Source organism: Lithobates pipiens, unplaced genomic scaffold (genome assembly GCF_037356315.1).
Source record: "Lithobates pipiens isolate NorthernLeopardFrog02 unplaced genomic scaffold, aLitPip1_a1.2 Scaffold_18, whole genome shotgun sequence".
Classification (NCBI taxonomy): Eukaryota; Metazoa; Chordata; class Amphibia; order Anura; family Ranidae; genus Lithobates; species Lithobates pipiens.
In genome coordinates this window covers 560089897-560111346 of record NW_027507758.1, presented here as the reverse complement: position 1 = coordinate 560111346, position 21450 = coordinate 560089897, and the positions used below count along the sequence as shown (strand labels likewise).

Sequence of the window (21450 nt, the reverse complement as noted above, 5' to 3'; positions counted from 1 at the left end):
CATTTCACCGGATAATTTTCTATTGATATGCAACATTCATATATGCCAGTATCATTCAAAGATACTCTCATTTGTTGATAAACAAATGTATCATTGATCCAATTCACACTACCAAAAATTCCTTTATGAATTATGATAGTAGAACTATAAAGAAAACTACCCAAAAACTCATCATTCCTTTTCCAAGTCAACAATGAATTTTGAGGTAAAGATATTTTTGTATCACATATCAAATGCAAATTATCTTTATCTTCCATAATTTTCAAAGATTGTGGGAAAATATTAATTTCTGGAACAATCTTATCAACTATAAAGATATCGATTTTGACCCTTATTTCAGTAAATTTTCTTGTAACTTTAAAAACCCATGTTCTTACAACGTCTCCTTTTTCATCTCCAATGATGTTTAAATATTTTGGATTTAATATCTTTACAAAACTTTGAAAAAGATAATAAAATTGATCAAAGGAATAAAGTATTTTCCCAGATCTTGTCATAATATTAGTAACATCTCCAGACCAAATTGTTGACTCATTACCCTTTAAAAATATAGACCAGAAACTCCTCAACAATATGTTACACTCAAAAGTTCCGGTTTTGTTATTTAGTCTATAAGATCCCTGCATTTTAACAAACTTTGTTTTGGATTCTATTTTAACTTTGATGTCAATATCATTGCTGTGAATGAAATACAATTGTAAACAACAAAGATATCCATCTCCAATACATAAAAATCCATACAAATCTTCTGCTGTATTAATATCAACATCTCTAAAATTATGATTTTTATCATATGCACTAATATCAATAACTCTATCATTTTTGTCCTTTGTAATGATATCAATGTTCTTATTTTTCAGTTCATCTGTATTGATATCAATGTCTACATCTCTCTTATTTCTGAACAACATATGATCTTTGTTGTGTAATTCTTCATTCCTGTTAGTCTTTGCATAACTTGAACAGTTCTTGATATATCTTATCACAAATAAAATTGTCACTAGGGAAAAGATGCATCCTGTAGTGATGATACACTTTCTCTCTTTAAAACTTTTCATTTGTTGTGCTGACATCTTTTTTCTTTTGGAATACGCACTTTCTTCAGGTTCGATTTTTATTTTTAATTCCTGAAAAAATAAAGGCAGCATCATTATCTTGGAATATAAAATTTGTTATACCCACATTTTTCTTTCTACATACTTGTTTCACTGAACTGAGAAAGTATTTGTACCCCTTGAACATCCCAAAATGTCCATGGACTTTCCCAATTACTTTTCCATGTTTCAACTCCTGAAACTCTGTGACGTGTCACCATCTCTGGGTGTGGCCTCACATGTAACAATTCTTTAATCATCTTATCTTTTCTGTCTTAGACTTGTGTCAACAATATCTAATTTTATCTTAAATAAACCTTTCTGTTCCTGGTCTACTTAATAGACCGCTTATCTTATACAAAAGATAATTTTGGTTTAACAACAAAATAACAAAATGTTACAAAAAACAATATCAATTGTAAAATATCAAAAATAGATTATTCTTACAATGAAGATTAAATCCGATATGTGCTTGGATTTAATAACAATCCTTCATGATATATAAATATATGTCTTATGTGTACTGGAATGAAACTTCCACTGGAATGTGTGTACTCCATTATTGTCTGTGTCCACTCCTAAAACAAAAAAACCACAGCCCCCACTTTATTTTACTTCTAAAGATTCATCTGAGCATGCCAGTTCTACAGAATGAGTATTTTCCCTCCCACCTGTCTAAAACAATGGGTGTCTCATTCTAAATTCCTAAGGGTTGCTATGAATAACCCTTTGTATAAAACCATTTTAAACATACACAAACCTTTTTACCTTATCAATATATATACAAATTATTTCTTATTCTCTTAATCAAGAAACATTGTAATATAAAAACTTATATTTTTAACTAACAAAGACACTTTTTATCATGAATTAACTTTCTTTTTCAAACTTAGAAATATGAGGAGGAACCATTTTGTATACCTTCTTCAACCAATTATGACTCCACGAGGCAACACAAACTCCATTTTATTTTCTCAACTGAAAATTTCTAGAGAAACCATTTTGTATACCTTCTTCAACCAATTTTGACTACACAAGGCAATACAAACGCCATTTTACTTTCTCTTTTAACCTCAAAAGGAGAATACTTTGTAGCATCAGAAATTGTGCTTCTTACATCCATTAAAAATAACTGGAACAACATCAACCCAAATATTTCCTTTGTCCAACAACATTTATCAATCCTAGATTTAATTATCCGATACATCCTCACAATAATACCTACAAACTGTGAATGTTACCACACATGAAATCTCTGTTCTATTCCCAAGATTTTACTCATCCTCTGTCACTACTGAAGTTTGCTGATATATCCCAAACTAGAAAAACATGATTATTCAACATCTAAACAATAGTTAAAGCATCATCATTAGTGAATCCCACCTGTAGGTGCTGTGAACTATAAATACACAATAATCCTTTTTCGTCATGGCACAAACTTATGGTCTAATGACCCAAATAATAACTTTGTGGCAACCTATGAAGAATAAAAAAAAAAGCATTGTGACCTTTTTTTTCCTCTGAAATTAAAGGAATATGTGTGTCCACTTTCTTCACAACATTAATAGATACCATTTCAGGTTGAATTTACTAACTTCCCATGCAAAGCTGTTTCCTTTACCAAAGAATCTGCTGTTCTGTTACCTACAGATAACTCACTATCATCTTTTTATGTGCTGGAATTTTTACAATAGCATATGCAAGAGGATTACTCTCTGCAAGATCAAAAACTACTTCTAATGTCTCTTTCTGCACAAGAGTCTTATTGGATGAATCCACAAAACCTCTACATTTCCAAATATGTAACCAACATATGAACTATCACTATAAATCACTAGTGAACCTTTCTTCTCTTCCTTGTCAATACTCAATGCAGTTTTCATCAACAAATACAAACTCATCAATTTCTCTGTCTCTCTTTGTTGTCTATTCATTCAATTGCTAATTGAGAACCATGCTGACTGAATACAAACCTTTCAATGTTCAGCTTGAACAAAACAAAAATAAAAACTTAATACTCATGACAATGACACATTGATAAAAAATAGTAATCCAATAGATTATCCTTTAAAATATTAAAATTATATCAAAGTCCTCAATAATATTCCAAACGTCAAAACCAAATCTTTTTAAACTCATATCAATCCTTATTCATAGCCATTAAACGTCAACCAGAAAATTCTTACCATATCTGCAGTTAATTTAAGGACTGCTGACTGTTTTCAGAGTGTTATATGCTACATAATTAAACCTTTCCTGTCTTAATGGACTATTTTCAGTTTGCAATCTTTGTCTTTGGGTCTTAGGAGAAAAATTAATTTGCTTATTATGACCTCTATACCTCAGATTACTGTGCCAACGTACAGAATAAACCTCTTGACGCCTGGGCAAAATTTTCGGATAATACAACCTCTTTTGTGTATTATTATTATTCAACTTTTTATAGACTTTCCTCTGAGCATATGGCGATGAAAATCTACATTTCTGCTTACTATCAGTATTATTTAAGTCAACTGACTTCCCATTCTCATTGTCTGAGGAAATATTAACATTTGACTCATTACAGGATATGACGTTGACGTCTGCCTTTGTCACATGTTCACCATCCTCCAATTTTGAGCACTGAGCATGTGCAGGAATCTCAGCTTGCAATAATTGAGTTTTAAGCAAATTTAAAACATTTCCATGCACACAGCTTTCCAAAAAACCTATTTGATTTTCATTTTCTTTCAGAGATTGCAATAATTCATCAATTCTATGTTCCAATTCAATTTTTTCAGTCAATAATTGTTCAATATATTTCTTCTCCTGCTTTGCTGCAATTTCTATTTCATTCTCTAAATGTTCAATATATGTACAAAAAGTCTCACAACTTGAACATCTAGGTTCAAAAAATAAATTTTCAGTTACACTTTGACTTTGTTTTCCTGGCATATCAAACACCATAGTATTATAACTTTTAACAAGTTTCATTATATTACGTACTTTTTTCTTTGTTTTAACTAATGAGAATCTATCCTTCTCAATGTCAGCATTTGCCTGAAAGCATTGATCATACATTAATTTCCATAAAACAGCATCAGAGACCTGTTTCGATAAACCTTTAAATTCTAATGTACTTTCATCAGCTAAAACAGCTACAAATTCCATAATTAATTTTCTACTCACCAAATATAAAACTCGTCAATTTGTCCCGCTGTCCACCGTCTTTCAAGACTTCTGTATATCTGAAATTCTCCGGTCTTTCACAATCAATCGATCGATTTTCCTTCTAGGTTCTTTTTCAATCTTTGCGAAGTTTAATCTCTGTTCATCAATTCCTTCCCCTCTGATCAAAGGATGGAAGTTGAAAAAAAAAACTTCCGACTTATGATTAAACTGGCTGCAGTTCGCCAATGAAATATATGAAATAATAACGATATTGTACGATATTTCAAAGTCTTAAGTATATGTTGAAATCGATCAATCTTGTGCGACGAATTTCCTTAATTAGATCTGAGTCAGCGTAATTCAAAAAATGTGTATTTATTTGTACACATTTAAATACAAAAGGATGCTTACAAAAATAGTACAATGATAATCATTTGTATAAAGTTATTGCATGTGTGGAATAACCCTTTGTCTGCTGTGTATAAGAGATGTATTAGCTTGCCTGCTTGGTCTTTCAAGAGTACATCTGCCTCGTTATGTCAGCAGGAAACAACAGGCAGTCTTCCTCCCATGTTTAACATTATATAAACCAGGCTTCTAATTTCGCGCCAAAAAGACAGACCCTCCTTCCCAAAGGTGGGGGGGCTAAGAGTGGTTGTTATAACAGAGCTGACATGTGTTACCACTTAAAACGCAATTCTAGCTTCTAATGAACTGGCAGGAAATGGATATGAGAGAGGATTTCTGTCTAATACAAATATCGTCTCTTATTACATAGGAAAGACCTTCTAAAAACATATATATAATGAACTAGATAAGTTTACATAAACAATATCACTTACATAGCCCTTAAAAGTATATATAAGATATACAATATTCATCAAAATCCTGACAGGTTTTAAATATTTACTTTTCCAGCTATGCAAGCCATAACACAGAATTAATTGACTCAAAGGTTCCTTTCACACAGTATGAAAATATTATATTCTGAATAAAGTATAATAAAGCCAATTAAAATTTAGATATTAAGAATATAACAGCCTCCAGAAGGCTCTTTGTTGGTGACTAAATAACTTGAAATTCATATGACAACTGCTGTAATTTTGAATTAGGCTTTTTGCACACGGACGCACATTCCAGGGTATTTCACCTGCCCAGAAAGCCCTAGCCTGTTATAGACACAAATGGCTGTGCATGACTGTATACACCAGTGCTTGCAAATAAATCTTCCCTTTTTTGCAGATGTAGCTACGTGCTGGCTATATTGCTTTTGCTATCATGGGACATTCCTCAACGAAGATCGCATCGAGCTTGTTCCCTCTAGGGCCCACAAGGGGATTATTATAACATAAATTCTTGATTGCAGAGAGAGCGAGAGACTACTACTGAAAGCAGGGGATCATGGGACATGTAGTTAGGAAAGTCAGGATTTAAAGGAATCTTATGCTGCTGCAAACTACCAGTACCAGCTGGCTGGAGAGAGAAATAATGCTGAGTGAGCAGATGAATAGAACAGTCCAGAGAGCAGCTTGCAATCTTGAGACACAAGACCTGCAGCTACAGGAGCGAGAGGCTAGACTTCACGGAGGGCTTTTCCGTGAGTGAGCCTTATCTCTGGAGGCAGAATCTCCGCTACTGGCTTCTCATCGGCAGAGTGGCTATCTGGGGACACTTTCACCTACACCCACACAGATGCTGCTGAATCCCTGCCAATCGGGCCCCTTCAACTGATACTTCAATTGAAGAGGCCCTCAAATACTTCAGCAAATACTTGAAAAGCCTGTTCCGGGACACCCTATCTCTATAAGCCTTGGCATCTCCAGGATTAGTGAGCGGGCAGAAGCCCATTCTTAGTATTGCATTCAGAGACACTTCATGCAGACAACATTACCCCACCCTTTCTACATAAAAGGCTTTTCGTTGAGAAACACCTTGCTTATTGTCATGTTTCACATGCTTTGTGATATGCTTTTAAATGGTATATGTATTCTTCTTTGTCTGGCTCCTCCCCTCCCCTTAGCGCAGTTTTATTCTGTTTAGATAGCTCCACCCCTTTGTCCATTTTTCCCAGTCATGCATCTCAGCCTCATGTCTCATGGACTGGATCACATTATGATCTTTTGACCTATCTGATGTTCATTGTTGTAAGATCCTCACAGTTTATGGATTAAGCTTCACAAGATATTCAAGGTGTTGTCTGGATTGAGTCACTATATCTCATCACAACTGTAAATTACAGAGATCACACTTTCAATGCTTAGATCGGAGAGGCATAACACCTTTCTATTTACCTTTGCTGGTCGGCATTTCACAGCAACATCTTTGAGGCCCTTCATAGCTAGCTGAAGATTCCGAACTCCCTTAATTCAAGGACACCTCCAAACAAAGCAATCAGCCTACAGCACCCGTTTATATTAAAGGGGAACTCTCACTCAGGTTTTACATTTTGTGTTTGTTATTTCTTGCTGCCTGTGGAATCAGGGCTTAGAAAGAGCTGACTGACAAAAAGTATTTTCTCTCGCTTTTGTACCTGGGGTCATAGGTTTCCCTTAGGATCTGTTGGTTTCTACCGCCAGGCTCAATGTTATTGCCATTTTATTCTGTAACCCTGTAATTCTGTTTGATGCTAAGTTGCAATTTGGGGAAAATTCATACTTTACATTTTTAAATCCCTTGTTAGTTCAGGAATATCCAGTAAAATATCCAATTACAATCTATGATATTTATTTGGTGTCTTTTGCATTTGCATTCTCTCAGAATAATGTCACAACTCAAGGTGTCAGGGGTGTCAGGAGGCTTGCAAGGTGAGGGCATCCTCATGGCAGTCATTTTCCAGCGGCCCCTATGGGGGTGGCACTACACATATGTGTATACTCTATGCCAGCATTTATGTGAGCAATGCCATATGAAGTACCTGGGATTTCTGAGAACTTCTGGTTGGCTGACAGAATACTTCTGCATACATCAATGTCCACCAAAGACATCCTCCAATCTGTGTCAGGAGACATTCTGCATTTGTGAAACAAAATTAAGTTAGACCCTTCCTCTCCTTGCTCTCCATTTACATATTTGGCCCCTGTACTTAGAATTGTGTTTATTATTGCTAAATGTTGAGATCTTAGTAATTTCTCCACTTGTATTTCAGGAAAACCATTTGAAAACACCATGATAATGAATGCTTCTGTGGCCAATATAATTGTGTCCATATTGCTTGGTCATCGCTTTGACTATGATGATCCAAAACTTTGGAGGCTTTTAACAATAGTCAATGATAATGCCAGGATTCTTGGTTCCCCAATGGTTTTGGTAAGGGTATTTTTACTGCAACATTTTACCATGGTACTGCTTGTAGGCAGGTAGTCTACTGTATATTTAGCCCCCGGCTGCCCAGGTCAGGGGGGAAGAACATTGAAATCATTTCTTCATTTTGCTTGGGGATAGAGTGCAGAGGGATTAGAAGTCTTGTCAGTGTTTGGGGATGTCTGCACCTCTGATAGGATGAAGACGCCTCCCAAAGTTTTCAACTTTCTCCTTCAAATGTATTCACTTCCTGTCAGATAGCCAAACAGGAAGTGAGGGTAAAGCCCTACCAATGTTTTTCCCACGCCAAACTCAAAAAATATTGTGCCCCTCCCACACACTAACAAACCCCTAGCCAAACAGACAACAAGCCAGCCCATGAAAGGGGGATGGATGCTTGTGGGGCAGGAGGGGCTTGGGCACCCCAAAAGTCAACCACCTTGTTCCCATATTCAGGGGAACAAGGGATTCTTCAACACAATCCTAGGCTGGAGTAGTGGGGGTCTTCAGACAGGGTGCTTTAGTACATTTTATCAACAGGCTTCTGGCAGGGCTTTTATAAAAAGTTAAAAAATTAGACAGTCATTTAACCGCTTCCCCACCAACCCCCACAGTTATACTGTGGCAGGTTGGCTCCCTTGCATGAGCCATCATAGCTATATGTCGGGATAGCAGGCGCACGCGGGCCCGCTGCACAGCGGGGGTGCCGATGCTCGTGGCCGGCGGTCACGAGCGATCGTGACCAGGAGACACAGAACAGGGACGAGTGTGTGTAAACACACACTTTTCTGTTCTGACAGGACTGACTGATCATGTATTCCTGTTGGCTAGGAACCACAATCCATCACTTCCTCTAGTCAGTCTCCTCCCCCTTCAGTTAGAATCACCTCTCAGGGAACACAGTTAACCCCTAGATCGCCCCCTAGTGTTAACCCCTTCACTGCCAGTGACATTTTTACAGGTAATCAATGCATTTTTATAGCATTGATCGCTGTACTAATGCCAATGGTCCCAAAAATGTGTCAAAATTGTCCGATGTGTCCCCCATAATGTCGCAGTCACAATAAAGATCACCGCCATTACTAAAAAAAAAAAAAAAAAATGCTATAAATCTATCCCCTATTTTGAAGATGCTATAACATTTGCGCAAACCAATCAATATATGCTTATTGCGATTTTTTTTTTTACCATATGTAGAAAAATACATATCAGCCTAAAACTGAGAAAAATAAATTGCTGTTTTAAAAAAAAAAAAATAGGGATAATTAAGTACAAAATAATGTGTTTTTTTCCCCGAAATTTTTTTGTTTATAGCGCAAAAAATCAAAACCGCAGAGGCAATCAAATACCACCAAAAGAAAGCTCTATTTGTGGGAAAATAAGGATGTCAATTATGTTTGGGTGCAACGTCGCTTGGCCAAATCGCAAAAAGTGCTCTGGTCAGGAAGGGGGCTGAAGTGGTTAAGCCAGGGGTTCGTGTAGCTCCCAAACTATAAACCCATTTGGATTCACGTTGGAGCAGATATTTATCTATCGTACCTCCCCGTTCAGATAAATATCTGCTCTTACGTGACTCCAAATTAGGTTTTAAACCTTTTCTATAAGCCCTGCCAAAAGCCTGTTGATAAAATGTACTATTATGTGAAATGGAAATGTCTAGACCATACATTACTCCATGGGTGTCAACTGGCAATATAACTATATATAAATATCTGATGGAAACAGGTATGTAAAATGACTTATAACATAAAAATGATTAGTTGTCAATACATTGTTGGATGCATAGCACAAAGGATTACTTGATTTTGTATAGTAATATATACTGTTGTATAAATTATTTATGTTATGAATGTATAAATATTTGGTTATGTATAAGATGCTTTGTGTATATAATTTCTTATGAATTATTTACTATTTGATCTAGATTGATGCATTTACTCCTAAAGAAGCTGTACAAAAATTCAGAGAAACATGTCGAGATGGATGCATCAATTTTAACATGAAATATGTAAAATACATCTGTTAAATTTATCAGTTTTACAAAATGAATTTTGATATAAAATAAACAATGATTTTATAAGATAATTTGTGTCTATTTGCACCTATAAAGTCCCCATTTTCTTGTATTTTTGTGTTTTTTATGTTAACAGAATATGGTTATTTATCTTTATTAGGAAACTAACTGTATGTTACCTTTTTTTAGTTGTACAATGCATTTCCATCTCTGGTCCAGTGGCTGCCTGGGAGTCACAGAGAAATCAAACCATCTATAGAGGAGATGCACACTTTTATCAGAGAAACCTTCACCAAGCAGAGGAATCAGCTGGATGTCAATGATCAGAGGAATCTCATTGATGTCTTCCTTGTCAAACAAAAGGAGGTACCGCATATGTCATTTCAAACAGAACCTACTTGTTTTTACCTGCTCATTTTCATTAAAGTTGTAAAGGGGGACAGGCTCAACTGGTGGTGACAGCACTGACTTAGTGTTTTGTCAGCAGCCAGCCTTCTCACCCAGCAGCAGGCTCTCACAGCAGAGAGAGGGCTCCATAAACCTCAATTATCTTGCATATCTTGCATATAAAGTTCTGTGAACAGCTGAGCCTAGTAAATGAGGTCAGGCTTACAGGTAAGAAGAGAAACTAGGAATGTAGCTTGTATACCACTCAAAGCTCTACAAAGATTTCAGGCTCCAGTAGTCAGGCTAGGACTTAGACCAGGTTCACATATGTGTGGCCGCAAGTACGTGCCTGGGGTCCGGTGCATGCCTGTTCAATGGTTCAGAGAAAATATATACCTGTTCTCATATCCCAATAGCTTGTACATGTATTCAAACTGTCAGGTGCTAAAGGGGTGTAACCACATATTAACATGACAAATTCTAGATGGACCCTCTGCACACTGCTGCACCCTTCCCAGCCATATCCCAGGGATATTTAGTTCACACGTATTGCACTACATGCTTAAGCCTGCTATCTGTGTCAAAGTAATCCCTCTTATGGCCAGTCCTACTCTGCTCTGCCACTGCAAATGCTTTGGTGGACATTATGCCAACATGGGGCATCAAGACACAAGGTGGGGGAGAGCTATTAGGTTCAGGAGAAAAGATATACCAAACAATATGCTGCAAGTAGCTGAGCAGTGGCAAAAAATAAACTGCAAATAGGTGAACAATAGCATTAAATATACTGTGAAACAAACAACTGGCATAAAGATAAACCCTCCTAAACGTAACCAAGGAGAGTTAAACCACCATACAGTAACAGTTCGTCAGTCTCTAGTATACTCTCGGTCTTCTGCCGGCCAGCATTTTTGGGTCCAATTCTTATGTTAGAGAAGATTTACCCCCCTCCCATGACCGGGCCATTTTTTGTGATACGACACTGTGTTATTTTAATTGACAATTGCGTGGTCCTGCAACGATGTACCTAAATAAAATGTATGTTTTTTTTCCCCCGTCAATGCAGCTTTATTTTGGTGGTATTTGATCACCACTGCCTTTTTTTTTTTTTACGCTATAACCAAAAAAATGACAGATAATTTTGAAAAAAAACAATACTTTTTACTTTTTGCTATAAAACAAATGCAAGAATAGGAAAAAAAATCAAATTTCTTCATGAATTTAGGCTAATAGGTACTCTGTTACATTTTTTGGTAAAAAATATCCCAATAAGCTTATATTGATTGGTTTACATGACCATTATAGGGTCTACAAACTAAGGGATATATATATATCATATGTCATTTAAAAAAAAAAATGTTTATACTAGTAATGGCAGCAATCAGCAACTTATAGCGGGACTGCCAAAATTGCGGTGGACAATTGGACACTAAAGCCTCGTACACACGATCAGATTTTCGAACGACCGTTTGTCCATTTATTGTGGCATGCTAGTCTCATGAAGAAAGTGAAGAGATTACTCACCATACTAAAATTTTGGTACAACAGAATACAACTTCAGTAGTGACGTAATGTGTTGAATTGTTTTGTATGTGTACTTTCGTTTCTGAGCATGCGTAGTCTTGCTCTTACGATTTTTTTCGTATGAAAACCATACTAATTAAACTAAAATCGGATGTTGAGTTCACGTACGACAAATATTTTATAGTCTGCACATCCAGCTTTTGTCTGACAAAACAACAGAATCGGCTGTCGAAAGCACCGTACTAACGAGCCAAAAAGTCGTCAGATTGTTTGTCGTGCGAAATTTTACTTCTGATTTTCGTATCGTGTGTACGTGCCTTAACTGTCACTTCTAACACTTTACAGGAATCAGTGACACTAATACAGTGATCAGTGGTAAAAATATGCACTGTCTCTGTACTAAAGACACTGGCTGGGAAGGGGTTAAACATCTAGGCCGCTCAAAGAGTAAACTGTGCCTAGTCAGTGTTTTTGTGTGCTGTGTGTGGTGCTTTTATTAGGGGAAGTGATGGATTGTATTCCCTGCTGTGCAGACACAAAATCCATCTCTTCCCCCCTGTCAGAATGGAGCTCTGCCTTGCTTATACAGTATATGCAGAGCTCCATTCTGAGTCTCTGCCCGACAATCAGTGGGTGCTGGTGTAATGCCCACAGAAGCAACCTGCCGGCAGCGCACACACGCCCCCCTGTAAGTGGAAGTGCAGAGTCACGTATATATATATGTGTGATTCTGCACAGGAGGGCCACCCTGTAGTAGTACATCTGTTTTGGGGCAGTCTGGAAGTAATTGAAGTGTAGAGGGTTTCTGGCAGCCTCTCACCAACTCATGTGGTAACAGGTGATCGCCTTCTGTTTACTGTTAGCAATACAACCAGTCAGTGTCTGCAGTGTCCTTCCACTCAGGCAGACAAAATGCTCTTTTAGCATCTGTGGTGCTCTCTGGTGCCCCAGAATGTCTGCCATTGCACCTCTCTCCTCAGGTGTTGTGGTGAGCTTTCCGTTGTCAGCCTGAGGCACGCCCAGTCCCTCCCAATGTCTTCCACACCCTCAACACTCCTTCTCCTAAGCCCTGGAACAACAATATCTTCCTTTTCATCTCTGCTCACCCTCTAATCACTGTGGAATCTACATTTTCTCTTTTTTTGCTCAGTCCATAAAGCAACATAGTCTGTTTAGAACAACATTCCCCATAATCCTCCTTTGTTCCCAGCACTCACAGGCATTCAAGCAGTCCACCTTCCCTTCCTCTGTGTGGTGGGTGGGCCCAGCAGGCTATATAAGTTCTGTAATCATTGTCTACAATTGCAGCTGTGCCCGTCCCTGTCAGACGTGGACCGGAGCTACAGGAAAAAGATCAGCTGCAGGGTGACCCCATGTAATACTTGTGACTAATCCTTTTCCCTCAGCTGCCATATTTTGGCACAGCTTCCACAGTTTAGGTCCTCTGTAACAAAATGGGTATTTTGGCCATATTCTTTTCCCATTACCACTAAAAATACAGTCATCTCCTATAACCCTACATGCATATTGTTACAAAGGTTGGGGCCAATAAATAAGGCAGTTTTGTGTAGGATATGATTTAGCATATCTTCAATATCCAGTGATGGAAATCCAACTAAAGTATTCTGAATTGTACAAATTTCAGGAAAAGCCAAATCCAGAGTTACATTTCAATGATACAAATCTAACAATTCTGGTGACGGAATTGTTCGCTGCTGGAATGGAGACAACCTCGACCACTCTCCGATGGGGCCTCCTGCTGATGATGAAATACCCAGAAATACAAAGTAAGTGATTCTATTCTTGAGCACCACTGTGGTAGTATACGTTCATCTCAATCTTCCCAGTTATGGGACAACTTTCAAATAGCTGCTTAGGCCATATTATTGGGTTAAAGGTCATTTGTCCATAAGGCATGCCATCTTATCTTGAATATGGAGCATTACTGCCATTGCTGAGAGTTCTAGAGCTAACACTTTTAAACATATATGAAAAGGAGCGGCTTCCATGTTTTTATCTGGACATGTTGAAACTACAGGAAACCCGAGGGATCCATTTATGAAAAACAACTATTTATCACCACAGCACTCACAGCAAAAGCCAATCTGCGGGTGCCAGGCAATGGAAGTCTGCTGGCACCCACTGATTGTCGGGCAGAGACACAGAAGGGAGCAGGGAATTAAATCCATCACTTCCCTTAGTAAAAGCAGGACACAGTTTACACAAAAACACTGGCTAAGCACACAGATGTTTAACCCATTCCCAGCCAGTGTCATTACTACAGTGACCGTGCATATTTTTAGCACTGATCACTGTATTAGTGCCACTGGTTCCCACAAAGTGTCAAAAGTGCTAGTTAGTGTCCGATTGACCGGCGCAACATCACAGTCCCCATATAAGTCGCTGATCGCCGCTTTGACTACTATAAAATAAATAAATACAAATTCCATTATATATACCATCATTTGTAGACCCTATAACTTTTGCGTGAATATATGTTCATTAGTATTTCTATTACCAAAAATATGTAGCGGAATACATATTGGCCTAAATTCATGAAGACATTTGTTTTGTTTTTTTCCATTTTTTGTTGGATGCATTTTATAACAGAAATTAAAAAAATTTCTTTTTTTTCCAAATTAGTCTATAGTACAAAAAATTTAAAAACAGAGGTGATCAATTACCACCAAAAGAAAGCTGTACTTGTTAGAAAAAAAATGACATAAATTTTATTTGGGTACAGTGTATGACCGTACAATTGTCAGTTAAAATAACGCAGTGCCGTATCACAAAAAATGGCCTGATCACGAAAGAGGCAAATCTTCCGGAGGGCAAGTGGCTAACAGTTAAGACCACCTTTTGGTGGGGGGGGGGGGAAATGAGCAAATAAAAAATAATAATATATTGTATACAATTATGACACAAGTCATATTGTAATTCGAGGTTATTAAAAATTGCCTTTCATTTTCAATCTGCAGCTCTGTAATTTTCGGTAAAATACAATAAGGCTACCTGGAGGTGTGTACAGAAACCCCCCCTAGAAATGTAATTTCCTGCTTGTGTGATAGGCTTACTGATTTTCCCAGAAGGATGCACCAAGATACAAATCATATTTTTAAGCATCCCCTACAACAAAAATTACATGTTTGTTGAGATACTCCCAATAGGAAATCACATCTAAAGGGATGCAGACCCAGAAGTTTTCCTCATTAGAGCCCTACAGGTGCAGGAGCTGATTATAAATCACCCCTATAAAGATTTACTAAGAATATGGACACATACAAACAAACAGCTATATCTTTAGAATAACAAAAGGTAGGACTCTGCAAGAAAGTTTGTTAAAATCCTTGTAATGTACATAGATCACCCGGAGTGGAATGTTTTTCTCAACAAAAGAGGACTTTCTCTTTGTAAGCTAGTATTCCTTTCTTTTAATGCCAGAAAATGTACAGATGGAAATTGAAAAAGTCATTGGTTCCGGAGAGCCTTGCCTGATACACCGAAAAGAAATGCCGTATACTGATGCCGTTATCCATGAAATTCAAAGGTTTGCCAATATCGTGCCAACAAATGTTCCACATGCCACTACTCAGGATGTGACTTTGAAAGGATTCTTTATACCCAAAGTAAGTGTTACATTTTATTTTCCATTCGTCAATAGAATTTTGATTTAAAATGTATACTTTATTTTGCATAAAAATATACAAAAAACAAATACTTTGAACAGGGTACATTCCACTCTGTACTGCGACGCAGCACATAAATACACTACATAACAATACATTTTCAAGCATACAAATAAATTACATTTATCCTGCGGTATGATGCCTGATGTGGGGTTTACATACATCAAATGACTAGTGTGGCAGTGATTAGGGATACTGACTGGTAACAATATATTTAAATAAAAAGTTTTAGTTTTTTTTTATGTACTTTTTTTGACATACTTTCATCAGAGTAGTTTAGTGTGAACATAGTGACACTGTACTGCTTAGGGGGGTTTATTTTTTATTTTTTTACACTTTGATTGCTGTTACAGTGATGATTAGGTTACATTCATAACAGTTGCGATTTACTATTGTGTACTGTGATTGGCCCACAGCTATTACATGGTATGGAGGGCTTTGATTGGCCCACGTACTATGTGATAGCTGTGGAACAATCACAGCATCATTATAGGAATTAATTTATAATAGCTTTGTTGACATTGTGAACCGGTGCATCCACCGAGTGGGAAGGGCGCACTGCGCGTCCCCAACCCGGAAGAGGTAGGATGACGCACATGTACGCCATCCTGCCTGTCCATGCCGCCCTGCCTCAGTAAATGTACTGTGGATGGGCAGCAAGTGGTTAATACAACAGATCTTGTGTATGTGAGAGATAGCTAGGTGTCTATGGTGGGTGGGTTTGGAAAAAAGTTTTCTGCATTACAGAGTAGCGAAGAAAAAAAAGTGTTGCTATGCCCCTAGATTATCTACAAAGGATTGCTTGGACTGTGAAGATGGCTCAGATCCTGCCACTGCCACCAGAATGTGACGATTGTACTCTGAGTGGTTGATTTACTAAAGGCACATAGACTGTGCAGTTGCATTTGCAAGAGCAGTTGCTCCAGAGCTTAGTAAATGAGCAAAAGCTCTGCTGACTGCCGTCATCCAATCACGTGCAAGCAAAAATGCACTTTTTTTTTCTTGCATCTGATTGGGTACTTTTTGCGAACTATAGCTTTATCTCATTTACTAAGCTCTGGAGCAATTGCACTTGCAGTGTGCACAGTCTTTTTGCCTTTAGTAAATCAACCCCTAAGCCTCCCCCTGCACAGAGATTTTGCAGCTTGCTGGACAACAATCACACACAAGCACCAACAGACTGAGAGTGGTCACCACTTGTGTAAAATACCCTGCAGTTAACCCTTTACAAACACAAACAGTAGCTGCTACTATATTTAGTAACAGAAACATAGCATCTCATAGTTGCCAACGGTCCAGAATTTCCCAGGACATTCCCGGGATTAGGACATTTGTCCCAAATTAATTTTGTCCTGGGAAATTCGGTTTGTCCTGGGAAATTCCCCGTTTTTCGCCACTGGCCGCTAGAGCAGCCAATTTAAAGAAGACCAGAAGCTGGTCTTCAATAGAGATGCTGCGGCGTCGCCCACCCCTGCTGCCAGTGTGTGTGAAGTGCAGTGGGTGGCGCCGCAGTTCAAAGTCTCCGCGCGGCAACGACGGCGTGCCGCATCTCGGGGGCCAGTCTGGATGTCGGGGGCCAGTCTGTGTATGTCAGGGGCCAGTCTGTGTATGTCGGGAGCCAGTCTGTGTATGTCGGGAGCCAGTCTGTGTATGTCGGGAGCCAGTCTGTGTATGTCGGGGGCCAGTGAGTGTGGATGTCAGAGGGGCCAGTCAGAGTCTGGATGTCAGAGGGGCACCAGATGTTAGGAGGACTGATGGGGACACCAGATGTAAGGAGGGGCTCCGCTGATGGACACAGATGTGAGGAAGGTACCTCTGATGGGGCACCTGATGTAAGGAGGGACTCTGCTGGGGGCACCTGATGGCATCTGGTGGCAGGCAACGTGGCTAGTGAAGCGCTCAGGGCTCCCACTGATTCTGCATTATGGTGAGTTGAATGATTTCATTTCATATTACAATGTAATAATAGAAATAATGCGCTTCAATCATCCTGACACCATAACAACCATGGAGCCGGGAGGATTGAAGCGCTAACACCAGGTATTTGGAGTATCTTTATCTGCTGATTGTCAAACTCTGGAATACACATATTGCTATTGTGGTGTAGGATCGGGGGCTGCTGTCCCTCCATCCCTCCACCCTCCCCCCCCCCCCTTTCCCTCTTCATCCCGCATTCATCTCAGACACTAACCACACCCCTTTGAGCCACGCCCCATGTAAGCCACGTCCACTAGTTTACGTAAACCACACCCATATTTTGCTGCGCGCACCGCATTTTCACCTTTTCCTATGCCACACCTATAACCGTATGCCACCTAGCCCCCTAATTATAACATAACTCCGCCTACTGCCAAAAAAAGTCCCAATTTTTTTTTACAATGTTGGCAACTATGGCATCTACTGTGGCAATTTCAAACTTTAAGACCTCATGCACAGAGGGCATTTGATTTTCTCCTCTGATCGCCTTTTACTCCGAGAAGGAAAAAGCTTAAAAAAATGTGCTCAAAGCTGTGTATTGCACTTGTATTTAAACACGTTTTGGCACATCAGGCTTCTGAGCTTCAATGGATTCCATTGTTCAGAATATAAATTTATTCTGGCCACTGAAATTAATTAAAGCTCAAGTGCTAAACGCGTCTAGGATTTAACCCGCCTCTATGATTAAACCTGTGGTAGGTACATTAGAGGAGTGTAGCCAGGGAGGAGACTAGGCTGAAGTCATGCTTTCACATCCAGGACTTGGCTGTCTTTCAGTGTGCAGCAGGCATGTGCTGGCCATCTGGACTACAGGGAGTTTCCCGGTGGGCCGATGGCTCAGTGGGCCGGTCAGGCGCAGTCCTGGATCCGCTCCTCTCTGACAGTGAGTGATCGCAATTTCACTCCTGTTAGGAGGAGCAGCTACCATCACTTGCTGGAGAGAGCATTAGGCTTTCTGCTCCCTCCAGCCTGCAGAGGGAGATAGAAAGCTGGCAGATGTTCCATCCTCTCTCCCCTCATCACTTGTCACTTATCACATGACTGAAGAGAGGAACGAGAGGCTCCCTTCAAAACTGTGAGTACACGTAGAAGGGGGAGGAGAGGGAGGACACTCTGATGTAAGGGAAAGTGATGATGGAGACACTCAAAATTAAAGTGGGCTGGTCATGATGAAGTCCAGAGCCACATTTTTGTCCCAGTTCAGCCCTGGTGTGCAGCTGTCCATTTGCATATTTAACCACTTCAGCCACCTGCCATTTGGCTGGCCAAAGACCAGAGCACTTTTTGTGATTTGGCACTGCATCGCTTTAACTGACAATTGCACGGTTGTGCGACATGGCTCCCAAACAAAATTGATGTCCTTTTTTCTCCACACATAGAGCTTTCTTTTGGTGGTATGTGTCAATGGTGGCATGTGTCAATTTTGAAAAAAGCTATATTTTTTTACTTTTTTGCTATAATAAATATCCCCAAAAATATATACAAAATTTCAAAGGGTGTGAATACTTTTTCAAGGCACTGTATAAAGCCCTGTGTGCATGAAGCTCAATAATTGTCCGTGATTCTTATCGCCACACCCAGACAGGAATGAACAGAGTTTAAAAAATACTGAACGTCATAGAGGCAAGGATTCTTTACTTGTTTATTGGTTAGAGCATTTAGAGATTCTGCAAATATTGTTTTAACCACTTGCTTACCGGGCACTTAAACCCCCCTGCTGCCCAGACCAATTTTCAGCTTTCAGTGCTCTCACATTTTGAATGACAATTACTCAGTCATGCAACACTGTAACCAAATGATTTTTTTGTCCTTTTCTTCATACCAATGGAGCTTTCTTTTGGTGGTATTTGATCACCTCTCGGTTTTTTATTTTCTGCGCTATAAATGAAAAAAGACCGAAACTTTTGAAAAAAAATGAATTTTTCTTCGTTTCTGTGATAAAATTTTACAAATTGGCCACAATTTATACTACTACACATCTTTGGTAAAAATAACCCAAATTATTGCATATTATATGATCTGTGTGAAATTTATAGAGTCTTCAAGCTATGGTGCAAATCATAAAGATTTGCAAAAAAAGATCACATCTGATGAAGGCCTATCTCCATTCTTGAGACCCTAACAAGCCAGGAAAGTACAAATGCCCCCCAAATGACCCCTTTTTGGAAAGTAGACATTCCAATGTATTTAGTAAGAGGCATGGTGAGTTATTTGAAGTTGTCATTTTTTCCCACAATTCTTTGCAAAATTTAAATTTTTTATTTTTTTTCACAAAATTGTCATTGTAATAGCTTATTTATCCCACACGGAATGTGCATACCACAAATAACACCCCAAAATACATCCTCCTACTCCTCCTGAGTATAACGATACCACATGTGTGAGACTTTTACACAGCCTGACCACATACAGAGGCCTAAAATTGAAGTAGCACCTTCAGGCATTCTAGGAGCATAAATTACACATTTCATTTCTCAATCACCTATTACAGTTTTGAAGGCCCTGGAGCACCAGGACAATGGAAACGTCCAGAAAATGACCCCATTTTGGAAAGCTAACACCCCAACGTATAATCTATGAGGCATAATGAGTCTTTTGAATGGTTCATTTTTTTCCAGAAGTTTTTGGAAAATGTGGAAAAAAATGAAAACGCATTTTTTTTTACACAAAGTTGTCGGTTTATAAGATATTTCCAACACATAGCATTTACATAGCAAAAATAGCACCCCAAAATACATTCTTCTACTCTTCCTGAGTATAACGATACCACATGTGTGAGACTTTTACACAGCCTGACCACATACAGAGGCCTAATTTTGAAGTAGCACCTTCAGGCATTCTAGGAGCATAAATTACACATTTCATTTCTCAATCGCCTATTACAGTTTTGAAGGCCCTGGAACACCAGGACAATGGAAACGTCCAGAAAATTACCCCATTTTGGAAAGCTAACACCCCAACATATAATCTATGAGGCATAATGAGTCTTTTGAATGGTTCATTTTTTTCCAGTTTTTGGAAAATGTGGAAAAAAAATGAAAACGCATTTTTTTTACACAAAGTTGTCCGTTTATAAGATATTTCCAACACATAGCATTTACATAGCAAAAATAACACCCCAAAATACATTCTACTACTCCTCGTGAGTATGGCAATACCACATGTGTGAGATGTTTACACAGCCTGGCCACATACAGAGGCGCAACATGCAAGGAACACCGTTGGGCGTTCCAGGGACACATAGCCTGCACATACCAAGAATTACACCCCCAAATACATTATGCTGAGCAAAGGGTAAAGAAAAGATTACCTGTGGTTTTAGAAGCGCAGTTGTCCACAGGAGGATATCACTGGTCCAGGCAGCAGGCAGGGACTTGGTCAGCAACAGCGAACACAAGTTTTCAGGCAGCAGGCAGGGATACTGTCCATATACATTCCAGGGTCAGTGCAGAGATATTGTCAGCAGTGCCAAAAATATTGGTCCTGGTAGTAGGCAGGTCCATGTGGTGTGGTCAGTGCGGCATGACGGCAGTAAGTCCTAAAGGCAGCAGACAGAATAGAGCCTCGTTCAGGACAGAATGGGGATAGGGGTAGAGGCTTCTCCCACCCAAATCTCTTTGAAGCCTCCGAGTCTCCAGACCCTAATCTAGGAATAAGAAAACAAAGAAAATAGTTTTCTTCATCCAGAAAAACTATACTGGAGCCCCTCACATATGTGAGACCCCATGTTGAATCCCACTAGTCCAGTTGCAGAATACAAGATCAGTCCAAGAGGCAGGCAAATATCGTGGTCAAACAGTCCAAGGTCAGTTCCAGATCAGGCAGAGGTATGTACAGAATCGTTAGGCAGAAGCATGGTCGAATAACAGTCCAGGGTCAGTTCCAGATCAGGCAGCGGTATGTACAGAATCGGCAGGCATAAGAGTGGTCGAATAACAAGCCAGGGTCAGTTACAGAGCAGGCAGTGGCATAAGGGGTGTAAAGGTGTATGAAGGCAGGAACTGAGGATTATGTTTACCATACTTCACTAAAGATTTATTGAAGTATGGTAACGGCGAAAACAGTCACCTATGCAGAGGCCTGGTTGGGAAGGACATTGTGCACAATAATAAGATGTGTCTCTTCTGACTCCTGCTCTGGTACACACCTTACATCTTTTTTGACGTCTTTGGCCTGTTGGTTTGGGAGGGATTTTATCGGGAAAGTGGCGCTCGGAGAGTCGACTAACAACATCTGATCGGATATTTTCTGGTGGCCCGTTCGGGAAAATAAGGGCAGTGAAAACGTCCTCCTGGTAGCCAAAGAAGCGTTTGGGGTT

General features: G+C 39.1%; 1 protein-coding gene across 7 annotated transcripts in view; it reads left to right on the top strand.

Annotated features, from left to right (window-relative positions):
• Nucleotides 1-21450, top strand: part of LOC143988987 (cytochrome P450 2C5-like) — an 86230-nt gene that overhangs the window by 38763 nt on the left and 26017 nt on the right. For all 7 annotated transcript variants that reach the window (XM_077488965.1, XM_077488964.1, XM_077488962.1 and 4 more), the window contains 4 exons: nt 7390-7550; nt 9748-9924; nt 13115-13256; nt 14911-15095. In XM_077488965.1, the coding sequence (XP_077345091.1) occupies nt 7390-7550; nt 9748-9924; nt 13115-13256; nt 14911-15095 (665 nt within the window). The remainder of the gene's footprint in view (nt 1-7389; nt 7551-9747; nt 9925-13114; nt 13257-14910; nt 15096-21450) is intronic.